Source organism: Lygodium microphyllum, chromosome 30 (assembly GCF_053477565.2).
Source record: "Lygodium microphyllum isolate KBCC chromosome 30, Lygodium_microphyllum_v1.1.10, whole genome shotgun sequence".
NCBI classification, from domain to species: domain Eukaryota; kingdom Viridiplantae; phylum Streptophyta; class Polypodiopsida; order Schizaeales; family Lygodiaceae; genus Lygodium; species Lygodium microphyllum.
The window spans coordinates 112,567,131-112,579,101 of record NC_141164.1 but is presented as its reverse complement, the minus strand read 5'-3'; the positions used below and the strand labels follow the sequence as shown (position 1 = coordinate 112,579,101).

General features: G+C 39.7%; 1 protein-coding gene across 1 annotated transcript; it reads right to left on the bottom strand.

Annotated features, from left to right (window-relative positions):
- Window positions 1-895: 895 nt before the first annotated feature.
- Window positions 896-7,892, bottom strand: LOC148010247 (prohibitin-1, mitochondrial-like). The gene is made up of 5 exons (XM_087672777.1): window positions 7,599-7,892; window positions 2,941-3,057; window positions 1,871-2,041; window positions 1,513-1,725; window positions 896-1,429 (listed from the first exon to the last, which is right to left on the bottom strand). Exons 1-5 carry the CDS (start codon window positions 7,764-7,766, stop codon window positions 1,220-1,222), a joined length of 879 nt encoding a protein of 292 aa, XP_087528903.1. The 5' UTR covers window positions 7,767-7,892; the 3' UTR covers window positions 896-1,219.
- Between the last annotated feature and the right edge of the window lie 4,079 nt (window positions 7,893-11,971).

Below are 11,971 nucleotides of genomic sequence, written 5' to 3'. Positions count from 1 at the left end.
GTTTCTTGGTACAAAGGGACAGTATGATGTCTATGCATTCATCACGCTAAGCATTCCACTCATCAAACCAGAGTGACAGTTTTCAGTACCACCACAATTATGCACGTGTTCATCAAAGGTGATCAGTTCTAAAATATTTTGAAATTCACTTCTCAAACCTCTCCTCTCCTCACCACATTGAGGTTCCCACTTTCCAATTAGGCCCAGTTACCAACTTTAGAGCACTGCCAACTTCAGTTTAAAACCAGGCTGTTTCCTTTAGACTCATCCCACATCTCTATTTGCTATCAAAAAGAAAAAACTGTACAGGGCTCATTTAGTCAAGCCTACACTCAAAAACAGTACATACTACAGATTTTCTATTTATTGCACACCTAGACCATACATCGACTTTTCTCCTGCTCAACCGCCAAAAAACCACAATCCTAAAAACAACAAAACACGATTAGAATCTGAGATTTTCTGGATTTTACAAAGAAAATTCATAGAAATCCACAAGGACTACACAAGGGTAACATAGCATGGGACAAGCTTGGCAAATGGCTGCAGAAAAATGTTGAATACCTTTAGAACATGTACTTTTTCACTTCGTTACTAAGTGATATTCCCTGCCTGCATATGCTAAAAACATCAAACAAGAAGAGTTTGATATGTAGTAGCCAAGTGCCAGTGGCTATAATTCCTAAAAGGACTATAGTCATAGCCCATTACTCTGCCATTACTATCAGACTGAGATGTGTGGTATTCAGGTGTCTGTGCCTGTAACTCCCAAAAGGACTACTGTCTCAGTCCATTCCTGTGTAATGAGCTACAAATTCATGAATCTCAGAAAGCACACTGCAGTGAAAACAGCAGAGATACAAATACTGAGCTACAGACAAAATATGCCTACAGATTATTGAAAGCAAGGTCCTGCTTCCTGCATGAGAATTGGTTCCTCCTTTTTTCTTTTTTTCTTTTAATTTCTGTTTTAAGAAGCCTTCACTTGGACATACACCAAGTCAAATCCTGTGCTAGCATAAACATAAATCAAAGCCTTGCAGCATGACACCAAAATAGCTGCAGCCTCAAGTTATGGAACAATTTAATGAAGGAAGAGAAATGATGTGATTGCCTATAATCTATAGATCAAATGTTACCCAAAACTAACCGAGCCAGATAAGGCTACCCAACCTTCAAGATCAGTGGGAGATTCCCCTTCAGAAACAAGATTCTGGAGTCACTTTTTCACGAGAGCTTTAGGGCCCAAATCATCAATCTGCATATCTTGCAGGTTCAGCATCAAACCATCAGAACTTAGCAAGACTCTGTTTGCTGAATTGGATATAGTGCCAGCGATTTCTCTGCTAGCCTCAATCTTTCTGAGTGTAATGAAAGCAGGATTGTTGGATATAGCTTCTCCGATAAGTTGAGCACTTTTCGCCTCTCCCTGTGTTCATTACCATGTGTTAGTTTTTGAACAAAAACCAAGCCACCAAGTCTACTGTAGGTAGTAGCAGCATGACAACTTACTTGTGCTCGAACAATGGCACTTCTTTTATCTTGTTCAGCTTTCTCAACTATGAACTTAGCTCTCTCAGCTTCCTGAGCAGCCACCTGTTTTGCTTCAATAGCAGCTGTAAACTCTTTACCAAAAGTAAGGTTAATGATTGAAACATCATCAAGTGCAATATTGAAATTTGCAGCCCGCTGGGTGAGAATTTTTCTTATCTCTCTGCTAACAGCCTGCAAAAAGATTACTATCAGCATTAATAGCCCAAAGAGTAGATTGACCTGCTCTAAATCTCCTTACTGATGAACTTCCTCCCTCGCATAATCACGTGGCAAGGTGATTCTGAATATGGTAATATTAGCGCTCTTATTTTCGTACCTCACGCTGTGTTATGAGCTGGCTTGCATTATACTGTGCTACAACTGCCTTCAAGGTCTCATGAATTATGGACGGTAAAACTCTTTCATTGTAATTAGTACCCAAGGTCCTGTAGATTGTTGGCAATGTATCAGCTACAGGTCTTGTCAAGACACGAAGTCCTATTTTAACCTGCAATACCATCCAAAGAGGAACTTGAGAAAATATACTCCTCACTTAGAAGACCAACTACTACTTCAGTTTTCTAAGTCAAGGAAACAATCAGGTGCTACTCATAACTCAATGGCTATTTTAGAGGGGATTATGGCAAGCTCTGGGCAGTTTTCCTTGAACCGCTTTGGAAAGAAAACATAGTTTCCATAACATATGAAGATTTTGAAAATTTTGCCCATTTTTCCAAATTACTGTCTCTAAATACACCACCTTTACGCTCTTATCATACAATTCAGCCTTAATTTTTACCCTGCTCTTTTTTTGGCTTTGCTCCCACGCAAAAAGTTGACTTGCAAACAACCTCGAATTTCGAAGTCAAGTAATTGGCTGTTTCCAACATAAGCACATCTTCAGCATGCAATTTAGAACATGGACACAGACATGTATCAGGAGCAGATCTCCTAACTGCACATCTTGAGAATGAAAGAGGACAACCAGTATTTCATAGCATCACTTGTTGACAGAATTAGGATGTTCAAGCTAGTCTGTCTACTGAAACTGCAATAGCAAGAAAAAGGCCCTAAACTGCCTTCTATCTGACATCTCTGAGAGTTCCCAGTTCCCTTGGCGACCAAGTATTAGACAAGTCCTATTCATTGCTACAACAAATTCCATTAGAACAAGTTCCAACAGCATTCAAGCATTCGAACAAGTTCCATTCATAGCTACGCTAAACAGCGTGTGATTTTGTCCATCAAACATTCTTTCTTGTCTCATCAAAAAGCCGGAAGTGAACCTCTAAAGTTTCAACACATAAGTACAGAGCCTTTGAGATGTCAAAACTTTTGATTCTAAACACTGTTAAAGGCTTAAAACCTTGCAGACATAGACAGTTGCTATACAGAAGGATAGCATACCATTTGCAGATCTTTACTTCCAGAAGTACTCTCAACAACATGAGGCCTTGCTCTGACATCAAAGATAATCGGTCTGTCAAACCAAGGAATCATCAAATGGGTTCCTTCGGGATAAACCTGCATATAAATATTAAAGATTGTATGTCATAGAAGAAACAGTCTAGAAAATACTCTCAAACACTGTCCTAATAATATGAAAAGGAAAAGAAATAAACCTTCTAATAAAATATTGACTTTTGATTCCACATAACTAAACTAATCACATTAAGCATTTATATTTTAAAGGTTTGTCCACAAAAGCCTGTGGTGCAGATGACTTTGCATAGATTGGAGGACCACCCTTGGAAAGAGCTCTCTAGCAGGAGAGAGATGAACCTCTTTTGTTAAGGACATTTTATTCATCGTTCAACAAACTATGTAAACTTGTGGGTGCAAAACTGTGGGTCTAGGGACATAAACAGGATCAAAACTTGAGTTGATTTCAAGATTGATATGTGTACATATGCTGGATGGTCGGACAAAACTGCCTGTACCCGCCACCACCTGGCTGAAATTCACCAACAAGCCTGTCCCTCACTCCTTGCCCAGGCAGCACTGTTGCAATTGCTTCTCTACTCCTGCTCCTTGCTTCCTGCCTTTGCAACCCTGCTTCTTTCTCCAGCAGCCCCTCCACGCTGCCTGTCTTCTCCCACCACTGCTTTCTGCTGCCAGTTCTAGAAGAGTGCAGCCACCCAGCTCTCCTATTGCCATTGCCACCACCCTCTGCCACCAACTGCGACCTTAGCCCTGCTGTTCTCACTGCTGCCCAGCTTTCTGGGCAGCCTGCCACCTGCCATCATCCTGGTCAGCCAACAACAATAATTGGCAGCAGCTCCCTTCTGTCCAATGGCAACATCCTCATCTTCCTCTTCCATGGTGGCTGCCTTTCTTCACTTCTTTGCCCAAGCTTCTTCATTTTCCACCTCTTCCATCTTCACTTTCCCACAAGCGCCCAATTTTGCCCAGCTAGCCCCTGAAGCACAAGCAATCCAAGACAATTCAGCAAACCAAACTGAAAGAGTGAGTGAGACTCATGAGATAGTGGCTGGTGCTCCAGCATCAACAAGGAACTCCAATGCAGCCCAACATGCACCCTTGGACAATCTTTTCCTACATATCCACTTTGCTCCATGACATATGAATAGAGTGAAGGCCTTGAGGTGTCTTCTTTGGCATGGCAGTTGGTTGGAGATCATCCCTTGCACAGCCTAAAAGACTCCCTCCAAGAAGCTCTAACACCCCATCCACATAGTTTCTTTTGAAGGGTTGTAGCAGATGGACCAGCATGCGACCTTCAATGTAGAATGTGTAGGAGTAAAAGTATGACTAGTATGAGGGTTTGCTGGTTTTTGACTAACATGCTTGTTTCTGGCTTGATGCTTGCCCTTTCCATGATGGCAAGTAGAAAAGGTCTACTCCATCACCACAGTAGCCTTGCAATTGAGAACTTTATTCTTCCTATAACAAAAGAGACACAAGCTAGTTGAAAGTATAGGTAACTTAGCTTCCCATAGTTACCAATTGCAAAGTATTTGCAAAGCCTTGATGAGATTCAAGGAGACCATTAACAGTAATAGAAACAAGCTGATTACCTCCAAGTACTTCATCAATATTCAATATCTACTCTCAAAGATCTTTGATACCAATGAGATAAGCTTCCATGTTATACCTCCTTTGCTCATGCAAATATCTTCTAGTTGCTTACGCAAGTAAGCAACATGTGCTTCATTGCCCACTTGATACAACAATGTAAGTTGTCCCCATGCATCCTTGGTTGACTTGCATGATCAAACATAAGGAATGATGCCCTCCTTTCATGGATGCTTAAGACAACAACAAGCAATCTACTGAAATCGATGATTAATGGCTATTGATGATCTAAAAATGTGAACAACAATAGATTTAGAGAATGTTTGCCCATAAATGGGCCTAAAAGGTACAATTTTGCTTCCTCAAAGATGAAATTGGGCAAAATCCCAAATTTTTCATGGATCAAGGCCTTGTATTCTACCATATTATTAGTAAAAGAGTGTCCTAAATATACTCCCATCTTCATAACAACCCTACATCAAGGATCTTTAATGACCACACCAATGCTTGCATGTTTAGTGGGCCCTTTAGAAGCTCCGTCAAAATACAAAGTATAGACCCAATCTTCATTAATAGGCCATGTTATACTAAAATTTGATGATATTTTTACCGAATTAATGCCAGTCGTCACAATTTTAGCTGAATTGAGCGAGCTAATTAAGATGAAATTTGTGGCATTTCATAAAAATCCTTAATTTGCCAATGGAATTCAATGAAATTGAACCCAAACAATGAAAAGTCCACATTTTATCAAGAAATTGAAGAGAATTTTATAGAATTTGTATGAAACTTTTATCCAAATGATACTCATGTCATGCCAACTGCCAAATTGAGCCTTATTTTGAATGAATTCAATCAAAATTCTCACAAGCACCAAAATATTGGAAAAACTTCGAGAGAAATTGATGACATAATGATAAATTCCTACTATTAGATTAAAAATTCCTGAGAAATAATGAGAAGAACCAAATATTTAATGCAAATTGGGGTTTAATTAGAGGGTTTTAATGAAAATCTCCAAAATTTACCCAAAGTGTGCTTGGAAAGGGTAGTGTGTATGAGCTATTGATGTGGCAACAAGGACGAACAAAGTATATCGACTATAAATGTGACAAGTTGGTAATTGTGTCAATTGATCGAGATCATGTTGACTAACTCGTCAAGTGATTGCGAGCAAGAAGGCAATGGAAGAGCAACCTACCGATGGGAAAGGCTACATGGTAGAGATCAAATATCGCAAGCCACAGCAAGGCAAGAGTAGTGCCTTTTAGGTAGGGCAACGATAGCTCAAAGCAAGGACAGCTAGTACAAAGGGTGTCAGGTGGATTGGGGGGCAACATAACTCTATTAGTCATTGGCAACATCGAACGTAAGGCAATGGACAAATTGCCAAAGACAAGGCTGCCAATAGGTGGGCCAAGAGGCAATGTGTATTGTTGATACAACAAAAAGGGCGTGTTCTAAGTGGCACACATACTAGCTATGGGGCAACAAAGACATTGCTATTGCATAGTGCTAAACAATCTGTGAAACAATAGCATGTAGAGATGCAAGCTATTGCTAGGCAATGCAAGCAGCTTGGACACAAGGGCAACAACAATGGCAACACAATGACATATGGCCATTGAGAGGAGGTGAGAGAGTTGGCTCGAAGGCAATGGCACAATGTGGCAACTGGCCAAGGTGCGGCCTCCAATGGCAATGGCTAAATGGAGGATTGTCACACGCAATGGCGATGATACCACTATTAACCCAAGTGTGGAGGAATTACTTGATTAATTGATAGAGAATGAAAGATAATAAGAGAATCAATCAATGGCTACCATGAGGATTATCACACGCAATGGCGCTGATACCACTATTAACCCAAGTGTGGAGAAATTACCTAATTAATTGATAGAGAATGAAAGATAATGAGAGAATTAATCAATGCACAATGATACTCAACCACAAATGTACTATGATTGAATGAAAGTACAATGCTCAAAAGACCATTGTGAATAATGCCACATTTCACATCTAGGGTTGCAAAAAAATTGTGTTTGTAGACAAACCTAACCCTATATGGCTTAACCATCATAAGAAACCCTAACCCTTGAATCACTAGGGTCCTAGGGCACCAAGGGTAGCAACTATTTTAATAACATTTTAAAAACCTAGGAAGCCCAAAACATGGATCAAAGGGCATCAAAGTGAAGCCCATGAGATGGCCTACAAATAAGGCAGCAATAATTGTAACATAAGAGTGTTTGCATAATTGCATAGCTGATTTTCATTTGACTGCTGCATATCATATGTTGTCATCAATTCTGCCCAAAGCAAGACATTTGTCCATGCAATACTGTGTTTCATAGTTATTCAGTGCATAACAGTTTTTCTCCCCTGCTAGCTGCAATCCAGCTGTGTTTAGCACTGAAACATATGCAAGGGATCTTATACTAGGACACCTTAGGAATATGAAAGCTCTTGTCAGGGGTGTAGGTCCATTCTAAGGTTCAATCAATTAGGAGAGCTAAAAAGAATGCCATGCAATCACCTGCCATGTTTAAGTAAGAAACAGTATTAAGTGTTTTTAGTCTTCCCATGTAAAGCTACTCAAGGCAAGAACACAACCCTTCAACCCGAAATCAACACTCAAATAGAAACTGTTTAACCAGAACTGTTACCCCTCACATCTATATGCATGAAGCTGCAAAAGAAAACCAGCTGGACACTGCAAAAGAAACCAAACGCTTTTTATAGTTAACGTTGCACAGAAACCTAACCCTGCCACTTCCAGAATATTGTGTGATGACATACAGTTGTTCACTATGCCACAGCGCTTTCACATTGTATAACAGGCAGCATGCATATTAACCTTCTCGAAATGCAGAGGACCAATATAAGGGAAGACCATGACGAAAGCATGAGAAACAGATGAAACTTGAGGCGAACGGCAGCCAAAGTGACAAAGAGAACGTATTCATGACTATCAATCCGACTTTATTGAAAGGTATCCGCACAATGTATTGGAATGGTCTGTATCGAACCTTCTCTTTGATCCCCACGATGCGGTTGAAGACGATGGCGCGATGTCCTCCCTCGACATTGTAAAGGCTGTTGGCAGCAGCATACAGGCCCACGCCACCTACCACCGCGACTTTGAGTATCGCGGAAAGAGGCCCTGCGTTAGGAATCTTAGGGTTGCGGAAGTTCATTGCGCCTCAGAGAGAGCGCTCACAGGAAAAGCAGGGCAAATCGGTGCTCGCTATGCGGGAAGGAAAAACAGAAGGAGGTTCAGGGTTTTACAGGTCTTTTGATTCAGGGTTTTACATTTCCTTCGTCTTTTTTGTTTTTTTAACTTAAACATCTTGTACACACACACACACACACAAAAACCATCCTCTCCCCGTACACACACACCCCCATGCCCCCTTCCCCCCGCCCCCCCCCCCAACACACACACACCAAACCAAAAAAAAGGGACAATTCTATTTCTTTGTTCGTGGAGTTTGAGAGTTTTCTCTAAGGAAGCTTTTACACATGCAATAAACTAGGTTGACAAGTATAGCTCAATAAAGGAGTATGAAATTCTATATGCAATTCTTGCATGTTTGTTATGTAATAATTTTATTGATAGTGTTTAGACATGCATCGTGTTTCAAAGCATAGAACGATTGTAGATAAGTTTTTGCATTGCTTAAATACATGGAGGATGTCGAAAGGAGAATATGTATGCATATGGAGTTCGAGTCACCGATCGTGATTTTGAACATTCACATTTCTTTTGGTATGTTAAATGAGATTTCTTCTCTTCAAAAAATAATATTTTTTACATCTTGTTGGGTGTCCGTATAGGTTGTCGTACCCTATCTCACAGTTACATTTTTCTTACAAATGGTGGCCTGCTCAAAATTCCTAACTTTGTTTATGCTAACAAATATTGCTTCTATATTAACCTCGAAGTTATTCTCAAACGGCTAGAATATTTCTATGTCTTTCTTCATTTTCTTGACGGGATTTCTTCAGTACTGTTGGATTCTTTTCTCGATGTTCGTCATCTATCCTATGCACTCCTTTCCATTTTTCTTACATCTTATGCTGTAGATGAAGTCCTTGCTTTTATATCTCTACGTTGCTACTTCTAGACTGACTCGTGGGTCTAAGTTGCGGGCGATGCCGAATGATATGGAAGTACTTGAGCTAATGGCAAGACTTGCAGTGATTGAGGCTAGAAGTTTGGTGCTAGTGGTAGAAGTTTTGTTTGCTCTTGGTTTGCTTCTGTCTGCATTTTTGCGAGAGAAGTTAATATCGTTAGTTTTTTTTTTAAGTTTGAGAAGAAGTCATGTTTGAGAACTTACCTGTTATGTAGGTTATGTCATTGATTGGATTGGAGTTGGAACCATTTTTCTGGGTGTAGACCTCTTTGCTCAATAGGTATATGACCTTCTCGATCGTTATTGCAAGATTGTCACAACCATGATTGTAATGGTTATTTTTCATGTAATCTTCTAGTGTGTCATTGCCTTCTTTTTTCGTGACTTTTGCCAACTAGTTGAGCGAGATGTTAAATCTATAATGCAGCAGCTCAATTGGATATGTTTTGATCCTGTTTATTATTGTGTCTAGTAGCGCTTGGGCCATGCTTGTTCATAGTGGATTGTCAACCGTGTCTTTATACTCAAGTTCGAGTCAGTCAAGTATGTATTTGAGAAATCCGGCATGTTAAGTGCATGTGAGTTAGCATTGTTATTTGTAGTAAAAATTAAGGTTGCGAAGTTTTAGGAGGTTGTGTACTAGTTGCGAGCTTGTCATCTGATGCAAGACACCTTTCATTGTTGAGAATTTGAGAACATGTGGCCATCAATTTTTGGAGGTCATTGTAGGTTGTGAAGCCGTTGGTGTATGTTGATGGCTTTTGCCCAATGGCGTTTGCCATTCTCATCTCATTTGTCGTTACATATTTGCGATTCTGTATATATGCAGGATGGTTGTTGATAGGGTGATGGGTGTTCCTATGGTTTTGAATGTATAGCTAGAATATCTTCATGCATAGATGAATGTGGTTAGGTAAATTAATCTATTAGATTTTAAATACATAGTAAGTATCATTTGGTTTGTATGTACCTCATCCGAAGTCATCTTTGCCTTGAAGGGTGTTGTATATCTGTAAAGGAGAAAATGAGGAAAGCACATTTGTTTGTTAATAAATATATTTGTTGGAGATGAGAATTTGGAGAACACATTGGTCTATTAACAAAAAACATTTGAAAGAAGTTATAGAAGTTTGATTTATTACTTGCTACAAGAAGTGTATGAGATTATTGTGTGATAGAATGTGTTGTGTTTAATTTTTCTTTTTTGTTGGGTTGTGTTGTTTCTTCACTTGAGTCATGGTATCAGAGAAGGTATCGAAGCAAAGACAAATAAATCTAGAAGACTGAGGATATGCAAATTTCTTCTTTCAATTACGTAGGAGAGCATTACGTACACTAGCCTTGGTGCGTGAATGCTTCTAATGTGTAGAAGTGCCTTTTGGTTCACAGTGGCTCCTTGCGATTTGTGATCAGTGATCATGTATGCAAGGGTCAAAGAGAATGTGGATTTATGGTACCACTTGCTATTTAGTGCCTTGCGTTGGTGCTTACTACATCGCAAGGTGAGTTGCTGATTCATTGAAAGGATTGTGACCTAGATTCCTTATATCATTTTTTTCATTTGTTGTGTCGATACGGTTGATCTTACATATTGCACCATTTGTTGCACCTATGGTGAGGTCAATGTTCTGAGTTATCATTGTAATCACCCCAAATGTTATCTCGTCTATCTTGTGGAAGTTCTTGTCATGTAGCAAGGTCAGCAGTGCTAGCTCGTCATTTTCATTCGTTTGAACATTGATGGTTTGGATTTGTTCAGTCGTGTAGTATTTGTGTAGAATCCACTTGTTGTACTTGTGAACATCTTCCTTGTGTGTGCATATGATTGTTGTTTTTTGGTCGACGAAATATAGGATGTCCTTCTTGTCAATCATGCACTAACATAAGCATTCATGTATCTCTTGCTTTGTTGGACAATGATGCCTAATCACTTGTAGGAACTGTAGGAACGACAAGTCACGTGTGTGCTGATGGAGAGTGTGTTGCTTTCCATGTGTCGAGTATGAGGAGGACATGATGTGACATTGTTCAAGAACTCGATTTGATGGTTGCAAATAGGTGGTAACTGTGCAAGATCACCAAATAGTATCAAGAGCTTCTTGCTGAATGGATTGAGTAGCGATCCTTGGCAAACACTCACTGAATGACACACTATTATATCGAGTGTTGTCCTTGTTAACATGGACATCTCATCGATGATGATTGCATCACGTTCTCTTATTGCAATGTAGCATTCGTCCATCTCTTGCAATTGTAATGGATATTGTTGTGCACATACTGGTATCTTGAACTGGTATAGTGGACTTGGTGGATAGGGTGCAAAGTCTAGTTGTAGTTGCTCCTATGCTTGCTATCAACAATACGCTCTTATTCATGGCAATGAGGTTGTAACTATAGTAACATATGAGGAAGCTTTTTCCACTACCTGGTGTGCCACTGATAATGTGTAGGCCATATGTCTCATCGAAGGGGTGGTTGTAGATAGCTTGTTGTTCTGTTGTTAGAGTACTTTCAAGAATTGTTTGGAACTCTTTCATGAGCTATAACATATGTATCTGTATTGATGCAACGGCACTTTCACAGTCAAAAGTTATTGGAGGTACTATGAATGTTGTTGGGTTATCTTTGATGAAAGGGATCTTTTGAATGATCATGTTCATTAGTTAGTGGATTCGATCTAAGGCGAGCAAAATTCTTTTCATGAACATTTCAAGGTCTTCCTCATTGGACATGAGACCACAGAGTTGGCACTTGATCTAGTATGATTGTGTCATGTTCTCGGCACTTATTAGTTCGATCTTTGATTTGAAGGTTTTTCGCTATAGTAATGTGTTGAAGAAGAAACCTTTAGTTTGGTGGCGTGGGTGAAAATCAGTGAAACGCACAAATCTCGTATGCTCTTGCACTGTATTGCCATAAGTGTTGTGGAGAGTGGGTTCATGATCAGATATAGTGGTGGCTTTTGTGACGCTATAGTTTTTGTGGTAGTGGTACAATGTTAAATGCTCTAAGCTCGATGGTCAAGTATGGTAAAGGGCTACAAGGTGCATGATAATATTCCATGTCCTTATGAGCTTCTGCTGTTGTATTTGTGCAAGGAAGCTATCAATGTACTCAATGGACTTGCTTCTTGTGATTATCAAGATCTACTAGCAATTCAACGCCACTTCGATGTGGGTGACACTGGCTTGCACAATATTGCGGCAAAAGTTAATTTCTGCTTGTTGGAGTCCAATTCCTACAATCCAAGTTTGTGGCATCTTCTA